Genomic DNA, 16,615 nt, shown 5'->3' with positions numbered 1-16,615 from the left:
ATAATATGGGGGGAAAAAAAAAAAAAAAAAAAAAAACCTCTATATTTCTTTATGGGAGAAGGACATTCGAGATTATTAAGTTTCCCTATGTAAAAAAATCAAACACCATTTCCACCATTAGCTGTGTGACCTAGGGCAAATTATTTAACAACTCTGTAGCATTTTATTCATCTTTGAAATGAGTATAATTTCCACTTCACAGGCTAGATGTGAAGATGTAATATAAAAACACTCATTCTAAAAAATACTAGACTGTCAGAGACTGTCAGATGGCATAATGGTTATATTACTGGACTCCCACGTAGTCAAATACAGTTCAAGTCCTAAACCCGGTGGCTTAAAATTCACACCAGGTTTGTGTGTGGGCATATACCCAAAACCCCAAGAGGAGAATGGAGAAGGGACTGCAGTGTGACCATTGCCCTTGGGGGGGGGGGCGATTTTTCTCTTTCTGTCTCTCTGTCTCTGTCCCTCCAGCAAGCACACATTGCCCTATAGCAAAAAAAATCTCTCTCTAAAAAAATAAATAAATAAAAAGTATTGGGTCAGCCCAATGGCCTACTGGTTAAGAGAGCCAGATCCCACATGGTCAACCACAGTTTGAGCCCAGCCTTGCGGGCTTGAGGAACACACCACATGCATGTATGCATGTGCTCCGAATCATAACAAGATGGATAAGTGGAGTAGGAATTGCAGTGTGACCACACCTCACTGGGGGCTCTCTTTCTTCTCTCTATCTCTCGTTCTCTCCTTCTCTGGCAAGTGCAAATGCCCTCAGGCAATTTTTTAAAAGCTTTTGGGGCTGGCAGGTAGCATGGTGGTTATGGTGTTGAACTCTCACATGGCTAACAGTGGTTTGAATCTCATACCTGGTGGCTTGCTTTCTCACTTTCCCTTTCTCTCTTTCTCTGTCTCTCTCTGGACAAATTAAAATACTAATAACAAATAAAATTAAATAAATCTTTAAAAGTAGCTTTCATAAAATAAACAAATATAAAGTATTATTGAGAACTCAGTGCCCAACGTCTTCTAGGTACTAGAATATAGTAATAGGGCTGGCAGGTGGTGTGGTGGTTAAGGGTGCTGGACTCCCACATGACCGACCATGGTTCGAGTCCTGGACCTGGTGGCTTGCTTTCTCACTTTTCCTCTCTCTCTCACTCTGTCCCATATAATATATATATATATAAACAATGAACAAAGAAAACTCCCTTACATGTGGATCTTACATTTAATGGAAGAATGAATGATAAATAAATATGGGTGTGTCAGATAAGGATAAGTATTATAAAGAAAAATTAAGAAGAGCACGCAGGAGACCGAGCGCTAGGGGACTGTGGGTATTTATATGCAGTAACAACCACTGTAAAGCACTGAGAACAGCCAATGACATTAAGTGCTACAAAAATGTTTCCTAGAATTATTTGAACAAAACAAAAGGCTACACACCCAATGAAATAGCTTTAGACATTCGAAGACAAGTTGAAAACCCTATAATGTGGATTCCTTATCCTTTCTATAGCCAATTATTTTGTAATTTTCCCCATATTTGTTATCAGAAATGTTTTCAAAATTTATTAACTAAATATGTAGTCCTAAGTTCATAAAAAAACTGCTAAGGCTTCCTGTCCAGAATTTGCCAGACTACGAGTTAGTGTTTTCTATGTTTTTCATGCATTATTGCCTTATGCTATTTTGTCACTATGTAATTTACATACCCACCTTCTGATATAGAGACCTACGAGCATGAGCAAAACTCTTCTATACCTAAGTAGATTTATGTTACATAAACTCAAGTATCCATTTTCTTGATATTACAATAATTTTTTAGAGGCTTTTGCCTTAGGGCACATGTGCTTGCCAGAGAGAGAGAGAGAGAGAGAGACAAAGACAGGGAGAAATCAACCCCCCAGGGAGGGTGTCTATACCACAGAGAGGATGGCCACTCCATTCTCCTTCTGGGATCCTGGGCATGCACGCACATGTGCTCATCATGAGTTTCAAGCCACCAGGTCCAGGACTCAAACTGCAGTCTGCCATATGGGAGTCCAGTGATATAACTGCTACACCATAGGCTGGTCCCAATATTACAATTATTAAGATAGAAAATCAAACAGCAATGTGATGACACGATGGTAGACATGCGGCAGCACGCAGTGAAATGGCGTGGTTATGCCTAGCGCCTGGGAAGGGCACATACCCACAGCCTCTCTGATTCATGCTACATCCTGTAGCAAAACAGTGGGTCACCAAGAGGCAGTGTAACTGCTGTTCACAGCACCCAGTAAGTATGCCGAAAATAATGGCAGAAGACAACATTTTAAATAATTTCACAGAAGCCTAAGTAATTTGTGGGTATTTTGTAAATTTATATCCTTGGAAAATTTATCATGAAGGCTGTTTTGTAGAATTAACATTATTGGGGCCGGCAGGTGGCATGGTGGTGAGGGTGTTGGACTTCCCCACGGCCAACCAAGGTTCAAGTCTTGAATGTAGCAGCTTGCTTTCTCACTTCCCCTATCTCTCTCTCTTTCTCTCTCTCTCCATATTTCTCTATCTCTCTAGTGAAGGCACATGCCCTATAGCAAATTAAATAATAATAATAAATAAAGTTAAAAAATTATTATTCTATTTTGTGAATTATTATCCCCTATCTAAAATGATACATTGCTTTATATAAACATAGTGTATGCATGCAGCAAGGAAAACATTGTTTTATTAACCATGAGATTTAGCAGATAACAAAAATATTTACCTTTATTTTTACTAAGTATCATACTTACGACACAAAGGGACTTTGATTTTCTTAATTCTAGCCATCTGGTAACTCTGAAGAGTTACCTTTTAAAATGAATTCAAAGTACACTTACCTCAAAAGTCACAGTGACCATTCCATAGGTTCCCTTTTCCCTGATGAGAGTAAGAGGCACAGATTCATTTCTGCCCCTGGGTTCACTCACTGTAATTGAGGAAGGCTATTGGGAAGAGCAAGCACATTGATCAATCAGGCATTGATCAATCAGATGTAGGAGGTGGTAAAAGCTAATACCTTAGAAATACTACATTTCCACACACAACATTAATGCACATTTTACTATAAGAATGTGGTATTTCCTAGCATCACTTAACTGCAGCTAATAAACTCGTTTAAAAATGTAAAAGAAGGACCAGCAGGTGACATGGCGATTAAGGCAGTAGTTTCCCACATGGCTGACCTGGTTCATATCCCAGACCGGGAGGCTTGAAAATCCCAAGAAATAAGGTAGATAGATAAATAAATGTATTTTTTTAATGTAAAACAATGGGGTTAGCATATGGAACAGTTGTTAAGACACTGGACTTCCAAATAGCCTAATGCAGTTGGAATTCCAGGTCTGGCAGCCTGAAAATCATGCTGGGCATGTGTTCCTGTATGCCCAAAATCCCAGGAAGAGAATGGAAGAGAAGGAACTGCAGTATGGCCAAACCCCTCGGGAGGTGATTTCCCACTTTCCCGCTCACTCTCTCTCTCTGGAGAGTGCATACCCCCTACGGCAAAAACTTAAAATTAAAAAAAAAATTGTTAACGTGTAAAGGGAACATAAAATGGGTCAGGCAAAAAGTGCAGGTTTTGTCCTGGTTCTACCACTGGCTAGCTGTTCTGCTGAGGAATCGTCACGCTTATCTACTGGGTCGTTGGAAAGTCATGACATGATGTTTTGTACGTAAAACAAAGAAAACAAAACCCAGTAGCTGAAAGATGACTAATTCAGTGCTCGGTAGGTCACAGGATGAGTGAGGCTTCCAGACCAAGGAAGCGGGTCACTGGGACCACCACTGGGCCTTACTCCCAACCATTCTTCCCTCCTCAGCCACTCGTCACTGAAGAGCAGACAACGGCTAATGATTTTCAGGACGAGGTCACTGTAGTTGGAAGGACGCACAAGGACTTCCAGTGCTGCGGTGTGATGGCGTGGCTAGCTGGGACTGAGAAAAGAGAAGGGACAGGGGAGCAGCCAAATGCAAACCTGCTAAGGAACAGTGGCATCTCTTGGGTAACACTAAGATTCAGTACCCTCATCCATGAATGGGGCTAGGAATGCTTGTCCCGAAGGATTATGATGAAGCTTCACTGAGATAATTCACATCAAGCGCTTTTCTCCTCGTACCTGGCACATATGACGGCTGAATAAATGTTGGCTGTTATCAACATCATCATTATTAAAATAACCCTCACGAAGGCTAGGCACCAAAGTCAGACTACTGAGCACCTACTGTGAAATCAATAGTTACTCAGTTTTACATTTAAGGACCTGAGGCAGGTCAGAGGGTGTCTGGAGGCACTGAGACCATACCAGTCAGGGACCTGTGACCAATGCCAGAAACTAAGGTTCATCCCCAGAGGCTAAGATGTATGATGTCAAAGAAATAAACAAAAAGACACACCAAAAAATCCCTTTAATCAGTACAAGGGATGATAAGTCGGAAGTGAGTGGAGAGAGAAAGCAGTACAGATAGAAATTAAGCAATTAAGGGAGGCTATTTCATAACTAATAAATCCTATCATTTAAGTAGGAATGACTAATTAATTGAATTAGTATTTGCAAATAACAACCTAATGAAGGTTACCAAATATCTACTAAACTGAGGTTAGCCAAATACTCTTTTTTTTTTTTTTAAGAGAGAGTTTTGCTAGAGGGCACATGCACTCACCAGAGAGACAGAAACAGAGAAAGAGAAAGCAAGAAATCATGCCCTAGTAGGGATGGCCATGCCACAATCCTTTCTCCTCCGTCCTCCTCTCAGGATCGGGGGCATGCACGCACATGCAACCAGCGTGAGCTTCAAGCCGCCAGTTCCAGGAATCGAACCACGGTCAGCCATGTGGCAGTCCAGCACCATACTACCATGCCACCCCAAATACTCTTTTAATAAAGCTATGCAACTATAAAGGTGATATTTATCTACTGCCTACCTTATTTCAAAGAAAATTTTAAGATACTAAAAAAATGACATACAACTAATCGTAGTCACAACCTAAACTGGAAAATAAAAAGCTGGGAAGTATAGCATCATATGTATTAATGATAACTAATACATAACTCAAAAAGACTTCAGATCAGAAAGGTGGTTACAGTTTAACACTCAGTGGCCAAATCCAATTGAGCTGGTGGTAAATTTTAAGAGCTGAAAGAATTTCTTTCAAGGAGGACGTCTTCTGTGTTTGCTTCTAAAGATAAAACCTTCTGAACACAGAATTGACCAGAGGCACAGGAATTTAATGTTAAGGGAAAGAAAATAAACTGCTAAGCACAACTGATAAGGATGAGTTGGAACTATTAGTTATGAGAAAAATCTCACGTTGAGGACTGACTATGGAATTCTGAAGAGCTAAAAAGTCTGCTATTCAAATTTAAGGTTGATGTAGACTTCTTCAGTATGTTTTTGATATGTCTTCTCATCCTCAAGTCACTCCAAACTTTCAGAAGAGTCGCACAAATAGGCAATGCTTTTGTTAAGTGGCATTTGGGGAAATTAAGCAAGAGGCTTGATGTGTACTAGGGTACACATTTAAGCTGCAGACTAACCAAGGGAGGTAAGAAATGAGTCACTTGGAACGATTAGCAGAGAGAGATTAGAGTAAGAGATGACTATGATCAGATCAGCCCCCTCAATTGGCAAAAATCGTAGGGAGAACAAACGGACAGTCCACAGACTGTACAACAGGGACTGAGATAAAGCAGGTTTTATTCACACTTGATCATAGCCCAAGGCTGAGAAGTGATGACACACGTTTTTATTTCAACATTAAAAGGCAGGATGACACTATCTGTTCTCTAGTAATGACAAGATCATCAAATTGTAACCATACCATGTTAAATGAAATAATTCCAAATGCGTTGTCATTTGATAATATTGTCACAGTAACGGTCCTTGGCCATCCCAGTTTCACATTTGTTGAAGGTTTCTAAAATAAAAACCCCCAAATAAAATGACAATTTAAAATTAGAAGGAAAAAAATGACCATGTTACTAGCATCTCTGTCTTCAAGTCACTATTCAGAATATGAATAAAAATACATATATAATTTCAATGTACCAGTTACAAAACCACATTCAAATTAAGTCAGCAGGATAAAGAAATCCCCATGAGAATTTTTCAAAGAAGTTTTGAAAACCATTAACTCACATAATTAATAATATATAATAGAACCAGCAGTTGGAGCAATGGCTATGTCTCTGGACTTCCATGTAACCAATCATGGTTCGAGTCCCAGACCCAGGTGCTTAAACTCACACCAGGCGCGTGTGCTTGCGTGCCCAAGATCCCGAGAGGAGAATGGAGAAGAAATTGTAGTGTGGCCATCCCTCCTGGGGGGTGATTTCTCACTTTCTGTCTCTTTGTCTCTCTCTGTCTTTCCAGTGAGCACAAGTGCCCTATAGCAAAAACCTCTCAAAAAAAAATAATACATAATAGTATTGTTACAAGTAACCAGTAACAATAGTATTGTTACAAGTATCATTTTCATAAAAATTTTGATTACACTTACACAATTATTCTAAAAAAATACTCAATGCTCTTCAGAAAACGTAATGGCAACAGTGTTAGCAATAACTGTCTTGACCTAATACATCAAACCACAAAGTTCAATTAGTTCTTGGGTTATTCAAGTTTTTATTTTCCACAGGGGTACTCAGTGCATTCTAAGACACAGGGACCTCCCTTCCATGCCTCCTTTTCTCCTCTGAACTCAGAAGTCATGGTCGGTCTTTGTGAATCTGCTAGTGGGGGAGGGGTAAGAGAGAAAAGGGCCAAAGGAAAGACAAGGTTTTCTGAGCATCTGTCACAACAATTCCGAAGTAAGCCAAAGGGATCCAAACACGAACTGCACAATCAAGCCCGTCTGAGGAATAACCAGACTGGAATTGCCAAAGAGGTGTCACTACTGTGAAAACCACAAGTCACTGAATTGCCTTATCTCTATATAAGTAAGCTTTACAAGATTCTTGTGAGTTTAACATCAAGGTCGGAAGAAGGACTTACCTGTAATGTTAAGTGAAAAGTAAAGGTTTCATCGGGCTCAGGTAGGTCATCATCACAGACCGCTATGTACACTGTCCGATTAGTTTCTCCAGCAGGTATAAAAGCTGCAGCATACGTGTCAAAAAAGTCACCAGTGTCTTCTCCATACAGCTAGCAAATGCAAAACACAGGTCATTCTAACTTAACACAAATTAGGACAAGGAAAACGGATCCTGATAGGTATCAAGAGAAAAAGCATAAATCAAGTGGCACGTAAGTCTATAAATAAAATGCACAGAAACGATGGAACAACTGGTAGAAATCATCTTCAGGGGAAAAAAAAAAAAAAAACATGATTAAAAAGGAAGGACTCTGTGGAGCCAGCAGGTGGCATGCTGATTTAGGGCGCTTGATTCTCACATGCTGACCACAGTTTGAGTCCCGGACCTGGTGACTTGCTTTCTCATTTTCTTTCTCTCTCTCTCACTCACTCTGTCCTTCTCTGGTTTAATTAAAATGAATAAATAAATACAGTTAAATAAAATAATTCCTTAAGGAAAAAAAAAAGGAAGGACTCAGGGCTGGCAGGTGGCATGATGATTAAGGGTGGTTAAGGGCACTGGACTCGCACATGGCCAACCACAGTTCAAGTCCCAGACCTGGTGGGTTGCTTAAAATTAAATAAAATAATTATTTGTAAAAAAGGAAGGACTCTGGGGTCAAGGGTGGCATGATGGCCAAGGCACTGGATTCCCAAATGGCCGACCATGCCAGGTCCCAGATCTGCAGGCTCACTTTCTCACTTTCCCGCTCTCCTCGCTGTGTCTCTCTGGACAAACTTCTAAAATAATAATAAATAAAATTAAATAAATAATTCTTCAAAAAAGGAAGGATTCTATACAAAAATATTTGTTTATGCTGGGAATGAAAAGGCAATTTACATAGGAAAGTGATGATGTGATTTTTTTTTTTCCCCTGCCTCTAAGTTGTATAATGCAGCAAGCCTAACAAGAAGACAAACTGTAGATAAGATTCTCACAACGATGTTATGGAAGTTGCCTGCCAAAAACATGGTGTCAGAAAAGTCAGTTATTGGGCCAGCAGATGGCAAAGCAGTTATGTCACTGGACTCTTACATGGCTGACACAGTTCAACTCCCAAACCTGACAGCTTGAAAAATCACACTAGGCGCATGTGCATGCATGCCCAAGATGCCAGGAGGAGAATGGAGGAGTGGGGATTGTATGGCCATCCTCCTTGGGGGAGGTGGTGATTTTTCACTTTCCCTCTCACTGTCTCTGTCTCTCTTCAGCAAGCACATACACCTTGAGGTTAAAAACCTCTCAAAAAAAAAGAGAAGAGAACAGTAAGAAAAATCAATTATTTTCCCTATTTGTTTCAAAAAAATTCATCTTTCCAAAATTTTCTATCTGAAGTTTTATTTACATTCTCCCATGACTCCAATAAAAGATGCAATTTTTAAAGGATTCCAAACTTCTTGGTGATTATAAACTTTTCCTTAACTTTTAAAGATCTTATTCTGTAAAATCAGCATTGCTAATAAGATTCTCAGAGGAGCAATAATTATGAAATTACAAAGAAGCAGTTTCTTATGCAAATCCAAATGAGATTTCTTTCATTAAAGAGCTCAACATGAATAATTTAGCTACTTAGAAAAAATATATGTATATGATTTCATTTTAAAAATGATGGACAAGTATAGAAAAATCTTAGTCAATTTCTAGTTTCATTTATAGAAGTAAATTAAATTTTAAACACATGAGAAATCCAAGTGAGTTGTCAAGGGGGTTGGAAAACCCATACTCATACCTTACTATGGCAAATGGCACAGTCTTTCAAAAGCACTATCAAGAGCCACTGAAACAAACAGAAAACCAGAGTAATCCAATCTATAAAAATAATTTAACAGAGCCAAAAGGTGGCATGGTGGTTAAGGAGCTGGATTCCCACATAGTTGACCATGGTTCAAGTCCCAGACCTGGTGGAATGAAAATCACACTGGGCGTGTATGTACATGTGCCCAAAATCACAAGAGGAGAATAGAGAAAAAGAGACTGCAGCATGACCGTCTCCCTGCCCCTTCCCCAGAGGGATGATTTTTCACTTTCTTTCTCTATGGCGAGAACATGTACTTATTGCAAAAGTCTTTAAAAAAAAATTTGAGACCAACAGTTGGAGTAATGGCTAAGTCGTTGAACTCCCATGTGGTCAACTGTGGTTCAAGTTCCGAACCCGGTGGCTTAAACTCATGCCAGGTGCATGTGCATGCGTGCCCAAGATCCCAAGAGGAAAATGGAGGAGAAGGGATTGCAGCGCGGCCATCCCCCCTGGGGGGTGATTTCTCACTTTCTGTCTCTCTGTCTCTCTCTGCCTTTCTGGCAAGCACATGTGCCCTATGGCAAAAGCCTCTCGAAAAAAAAAAAAATTAACAATCTAAAACAGGCAAAAATTGACATACATGTAAACAGTTTCATCAAAATAACAGCAAAACCTGCAAGTAATGTCAATGAAAAATAGCTGAAGCAAAATGAGGAAGTAGAAACAATGCTATCAAGAAAGGTTGTAAAAATGATAAAAATAACCTAAAAAATTATCAGAGCACAGCCAAAATTATAAGAAAAAGATTATCGCATACACTGTATACTCAAATTAAAAATAAATTTAATAAACATAGGTCATATGTTATAAATTAAATAAAAACTGAGAGCAATGTATAATATTATAATATTAAATGTGTTTTCTAGGTAGTTTTTCTTCTTTTTCTATTTTTACAATGTTTCATAATGTGATCATTTAACCTATAACTTAAAACTTCATTTTGCAAACAAAATTTCAAGTACTTTGAACCTGAAATACAACAATATCTGTAATGGTTATATAACATGACTTTCTGACAAAAAACAAACACCTGTGCATACATAATCTAGACCCAATAACTAAACTGTATGAAAGACAGATCAATAGTTTAACAAATTTATGTCATTTCTACTTAATGTACTTACTTTAGCCCAGAAGAGCTTTCCCACATAACTCAGATTTTTTTCTATGGACAGTTTTCTACTTTAAAATATTCCCTATTTTTCTCTAAACTACACTATGAATAGATATCTGAAAAGAAATGGTTACAACCCAAATTACCCAAGATAAAATATTCTTGTTTTAAAATAAATATATGAACACTTTTAAATGATCTACATGTATCTTTAAAATATTGTTATCAAATGCACATGGCTTCTTTGAAGTACTCTGCACTTATAAGCGACATGAATGAAAGTGCTATTTGCAAATCATGTTACCATAATGAATCTACTCAAAATCTCAAAACAGAAAAAAAAAAAATCTTGCTATTGAAACTAAGAAATTTCATACCTATTTCAGTAAGAATGTAAGTGCAATCATTTCTTACCGATACGATTGCTGTAACATTTGCCGGCTCTCCTACCCTCTCGATGACAAGACGAATAACTGTTGTACTTGTTTCATTAACGACAAATTCTGTTTGTCCAGCAAACCTTATTTCTGTTTCTCCAAACACAGAAGGGATGAGTAAAACTGAAAGAAGATTTACTAAAACAGATGCAGAGGGCATCCCTACAAAAAAGAGAGAGAGAAATATTAATGAAACATACCTAATACATTTTCTTAGATTTTTTTTGTCTACAAATATAAATACACAGTAAATAGTGAGATGGCAAATAACTAAGATAGAAAAACATCAACTATTAAGCTATCCAACTCAAATGTGTGATGACAGGTGTACAACCTCTGGGCCAGTCAGTGCCATGGTGGTCATGGTGATTCAGGCAGCTGGATGCCACATGGCCAACAGTGTGGGTTCAAGTGCCGGACCCACTGGTTTAAAAAAAGACACATGTGGCACATGAGCATGTATGCCCAAAAATCCCAAGAGGAGAATAGAAGAGAGGAGACTATGACATGGCCATTCCCCCCTGGGTGGGGGGTGCTTCTCACTTTCCATCTCTCTTTCTCTGTCTCTCTCTGACAAGCACATGGGCCATATGACAAAACTTAAAAAATCAGAGTCTCTTCTTATAGTTCTCATTTTTCTACTTACAGCTATTTCTTGTTCTTCAGTTTCTATACCAAGATAATAGTTAAGTTAGACTTACTTGTGAAATTAATTTCTTACATTTATTCTGTCTCTCTCTTAATAAAATATACTTTAAAAAGGGGAGTGGGGGGCAGCCATGTAGTGTAAGCAGTAGCATACTGATCTACAGTGCTGGAAGCCACACACCCAATAGCAGGTTTGGATCCCAAGTCAACCTAACCCACTACTGTACATGCATCTAAGACCCTGACTAGCGAGAAGTTCGGGGAAGGGGACTGTGGTGCTTCCCCCTCTCTCTCTCTCTCTCTCTCGCTCTCTCTCTCTCTCTCTCTTTCAAAAAAAAAAAGAAAAGAAAAAGAAAAAGAAAAGAAAAATGATTGATATATATACTTTGATCTAAGGAAAACCTAAGCAGCAACATGGAAATTAAATCTAAGCTTTTTTTTTTTTTTTTTTTTTGCCAGAGGGCAGATGCATGCATTCACCAGAGACAGACAGCACCTCGTGGGGATGGTCACACTGCAGTCCTGGAATTTAGGGCACACAGCACACACATAGCCTGGCATGTTTCTCAAGCTGCCTACTCTGGGACTTAAACCACCTGGTTACTCATGTGAAATCCAACTGCCTTGGTTAAGCCCAGATCATGGCTGACCCTAAACCCTACCTTTTACAAAATGAGAATGGAAAATACCAGACAAAACTAAAACAGATGAAGCTAAAGCTGTAGCAATAAATAGATTTCTTGGTTTGAGTCTTTCTTCTCTAATTTATAGTATTTGAGAATTTTTTTTTTTTAATTTTCAGTTATTGCAAGGAACTGCTAATCCTTTCTAAGGAGAAGTAAACTTCCAGAACTTACTGGCACTTACCACTTCTTAGAAAACGTCCACATTGCTTTAAAATAAGCAAAGGTGGCAACGTGTGTATTTTCTACTTTTCCTTAACTTCTATCGTTTTCACTTTAATACAATATGTGTGTGTTCACTAGTCATCAATATTGTTCCTACTTTCGGCATCGTGTGATTCAAGTGCTTTCAAAAGCACAACCGCACAGTGGCCTCCTGAAAGCACTGATGTTTTGTAATGCAGATGTACTGCTAAAAATAATGTGAACAATTTCTCTCACGGATCATTAAGATTCCAGTGGATCTATGTGATCAGCCACATGAACATAACAAGTTCATGCATCTCAAAGGAGAATTGTATTATGTGCTCTGTGAGCCAAAATGTCTATTAATCTTTACCTTGGCCAAGAAGTAATATAATGTTCATGTATGTGGTATTTCCACATGGCTACACATGGCTCCATACTTAGGAATCACCAAATACAGGAGCTCCTGATATATTTTAGGATTTAAATGACATTTTTCACAGTCAGGTGTATTTAGTCCGAGAATGCACACTGCTGTCTCTCACACTTTCTGACTGTAAAATGCATAGAAAGCGAAGCAGAGGTCTGATGGAGTCCAGAAAGAGGTCTTAAGCCAAAAGGGGCAGAGATTACGGAGGACTAGGACATTTTCTGCATCTGTCCCTTCTCTTCAGGCAAGTCTGCGATGCAGCTAAGAGACTTGGGAGAAAAAATAAGTCAGTCTCCTTCAACAGCTGCAAACTATCCCTTGGCGTCTAATCCAGAGATAGTCATGAAAAGAAAGAAAGTAGAAAAGGTGAGAGAAAGGGATTGGAAAGAGCAAATATGGTGGAGACATGCTTAACCATACTTCCATGACTGGGAGCAGATAGATCTAAGCTACAGGAAAGCCAACTGGAGAACATCTTTTTGGGAATTCTAAAGCCAGAATGGTTCCACTCACATATCCCCTTATGACAAATACTAGGAAAGAAATGAACTAGAGCCCATGCAGAGAATACAGAATGGAGGGGTGAGAAGAGAGTAACCTGGGCTTTGGCTGTGAAAGAAAAAGACCAACTTTGGTCTACAGTGATTTTGATAGAAAAACCTCAATCCCTTGAACAGGTGATGTCATAGAACCTAGAGCTTGAAAGTAAAACATCTGGTATGAATGTGTCTCTCAGACATTCATGTGTTAAAACCCGGTGAGCCACTATTCCTGTGTGGAGAAAGTGGAAACTTCATCACATTATGGTGCTGAAAGATGGGGTCTTTGGGAAGTAATCGGGATTGGACGAGGTCATCCGTGTGACTGACTGACTCCTGGTAACTATAAGAGCAGACACACAGACATGCTCTTGATCTGTCTCACCATATGGCGCCCTGTGATGCCTCAGAACTCTGCAGAGTCCCACCTGCAAGAAGATCCTCACAAGATGCAGCTCTTTGAACCTGAACCTCCAAAGCAGGGCAGTAAATAAACCTCTGTTTATCAATTACTGAGTGTGGAAAAGTGTACTCAAACATCTGATGTTCAAAGAGTGAAAGGGAAATTACAGCATGAGAAGAGGGAATTACGAACAACTGAGAACTGTTCCCAAAATCTGTCGCACATAAAAATTAACTCAGAGGCCATCAGGTAGTATAGTGGTTAAGGGGCTGATTTCCACATGGTCAACCATGTTTCAAGTCCTGCATCATCCCTGGTGCATATGCACACATGCCCAGAATCCCAATGGCAGACTGAAAGAGAAAGAACTGCAGCATGACCATGCCCTGAGGGTTGATTTCGTACTTTCCCTCTCACTGTCTCTGTGTCTCTCCAGTGAGCTCACGTACCCTAAGGCAAAAACCTAAAAACAACAGAAATACACGATCTTCAAAAAGTTAATGGAAGGTGCATGGTATTTAAAAATAAAATAAAACAGAATTGAATTAGGCATTTGTTAAATGGTAAATTCCCATCTCAGAAATTTTGATCTAGGGTGGAGGCACCAGAAATGGCATTTAAAAAGCACACCTATTCATTCTTATGCATCTTTGGGATACACTTTGCAAAGCACTGGCCTAGAAGGGGAAGAAAGTGTGAGAAGTATGTCCCAGAGCATACTTCTAGAATACACAAAAGGCCATATTTGTAGTTTTAAGTTAACTACTAAAATTTTCAAAGCCACGTGCATGAACTTACTACAGACATCCCCAACTTAATGCAGCCTAATTTAATGATTTTTCAACTTCATAATGGTATGAAAGCACTTTATACACAGCAGAAAACATAAGTACCCATATAATCATTGCTTTCAACCCTCAGTATTCAATAATTAGATGAGCTATCTAACACTCTTTACCAAATGGTCAAATTTAAATAAATAAATAAAGTTAAATAAAATGATTATTAAAAAATAAAGAAAGAAAGAAGGGCCAGCAGGTGGCATGGTGGTTAAGGGGCTGGACTCCTCCACATGGCTAACCAAGGTTCAGGTCCTGGACCTGACGGTTTGCTTTCTCACTTTCCCTTTCCCACTCGCTCTCTCTCTGTCTCTCTCTGTCTCTCTCTCGCTCGCTTGCTCTCTCTCTGGCTAAATTAAAAAATAACAAAATTAAATGAAAAATTCTTAAATAAAAAAAAAAGAGATTCCATGCATCCTAAGGAAAAACTATAATGACCTTTAGAAATTAATTTAACAGTAAACATTTACACAGGGTTGTTTTAAGTATTTCACACATTTACACATTTAACCTTCACAGTATTACTAACTCCATTTTATAGCTGAGAAAACTAAGGCACTGACAGGTTAGTTAATATATGCAGTGTTAATCAGCCAAGTAAGTGACTAGGCAGGATTTGAATCCAGAAGTCTGTCACCAGACTTCCTACCCAGTAATGACACTACACTGCCTCTTACATTGTATTCCTACGAAGTACACATATCCATCTTGAAACACGTGACAGGTCACTTACGCTACATACTTCCAAGTATTCAAACATTTAAAACATATGCGTAATAGCCAACACCATAGTAAAACTGCATAGTTATAAGCCTCCTAAAAGTCTGCACCTTCTTATTCTGATAAACATTACAGTCATTTAAATGACATTACAGTTGTCTAAACTACTTTAAATATTTAACAGCATCTTTAATGTCAGGATCAATGAGCTCAAATGCTGCATTCTTACATTTTCCCAGGCAATTAGAGCCTCAAGATTTTGTGTTTAAGTAAGTAAATTCATTTTAAATTGGTCCACATCAGTGAGTTTGGGATTATGTAAAATGAACAAACAAGCATGACTGGAAATGCCTCAGATTCTATGACATCACTGATAACCGAATTTCCTTTACTTTGATCTTATCACACTGTGAGCAAAGTTGCTGGGGCAAAGTTGGCATTCCATAGACGTTAAAAGATGAAAAAAGCTTTGAAAATGAAGTTCCATTAGAAGACAGGCATAATTACACAAATGCTGAGTAGTTTCTTTTTTTTTTTTTTTTTTTTTTTTTGAGTAACTAGATACATTTTCTTCTATCACACTAAACATCTAGTTTTGGGAACTGCCTTTATTTTTTATTAAACTCAGAAGATCAAGCTTTTGTAGTAGATAAAACAAGTAAGTCTAAACTTGGGTCAAGTCACTTTTTCTCTTAATAGACTTTGTAGAAATTGTATATACCATCAGACCACTTATATTCAACTTCTCTACAAAATGAATTTCAAGCAACATTTGTTTAAAGACCATAATGTATGTCGTTAATATTTTGTCACCAGTGCGAAAAAATAATTTTAACATCACTAACTTCTTTCTTCCTCTCTATAATGGCATGATCTTCAAATCCTCTCTTTTCCAACTATCATTTTTGTTCTCACATTTCCTACTCTTGCTTGGTACGATTCAGAGAAAATTCAAACTGTTTCTGCCAAAAGATTGTTGATCTCTTAATAGATCCCCTATTATGTTAGAACAATAATGAGATTTAGGGTACTTTCTTGATTATTTCCTGAACTACACTATGAAGTCTGACAGAGTCCTGATAATACTCAGGTACAAAGTCTCAGGTTCTTGAATTTTGTTAATTATATCAGTTTACCCAACAACTCTGAGAAAAAAAAAAGAAGAAATCAGAATTAAAAGCTGGAATATATCATATTAGATCTTCCAGTGTAAACTGGCTACTTTCTGAAGAGTAGCTTACAGTTTGGTATAACATCTGCATTTTGAGGGCCTGCTTTATACTGTGTAACACCCTGCACTAACCACTGTGGACACAATGACAACACAATACAATCCTTCCTTCCTTCCAAGAGACTCTTAAGTATGGGCATATGATTCAGATCAGACCAATCAAAGCAAGAAGACACAATTCTGAAGACTTCTGAGTAAGCATAGGGATGTAGACTCCCTCTGCTATTGGATTGGGATCACGATGATTGGGCTCAGGTTCCCCCACAATCTAGACAAGAAGTCAACACGGCTGAGAACAGACCAAGAGGTAGAAAGAAGCCACAACTCAATAATCAAGCTCCAGAATCCAGTTTTAGCCTGGATTTTTCTGCTAATGAGGCAATAAATTACATTTTTTGGTTTAGCTGGTTTATGTCAGGCTTTCTGTTACTTTCAACACAAATGTTTACCCACCAGTCTCCAATCTGTGACACTGCAAACTCAT

General features: G+C 38.4%; 1 protein-coding gene across 1 annotated transcript in view; it reads right to left on the bottom strand.

The window, feature by feature from the left end:
- Positions 1 to 16,615, bottom strand: part of ADGRV1 (adhesion G protein-coupled receptor V1) — a 618,101-nt gene extending 601,486 nt beyond the window's left edge. Inside the window, exons 1-5 of the mRNA XM_027774960.1 lie at positions 16,585 to 16,615; positions 10,430 to 10,680; positions 7,024 to 7,173; positions 5,852 to 5,947; positions 2,871 to 2,975 (exon numbers count right to left, since the gene is read on the bottom strand). Of these exons, the coding sequence (XP_027630761.1) occupies positions 2,871 to 2,975; positions 5,852 to 5,947; positions 7,024 to 7,173; positions 10,430 to 10,680; positions 16,585 to 16,615 (633 nt within the window). The remainder of the gene's footprint in view (positions 1 to 2,870; positions 2,976 to 5,851; positions 5,948 to 7,023; positions 7,174 to 10,429; positions 10,681 to 16,584) is intronic.

This window comes from Tupaia chinensis, unplaced genomic scaffold (assembly GCF_000334495.1).
Source record: "Tupaia chinensis unplaced genomic scaffold, TupChi_1.0 Scaffold000498_1, whole genome shotgun sequence".
Taxonomy (NCBI): domain Eukaryota; kingdom Metazoa; phylum Chordata; class Mammalia; order Scandentia; family Tupaiidae; genus Tupaia; species Tupaia belangeri.
This window is presented reverse-complemented; position numbering and strand designations above follow the sequence as displayed.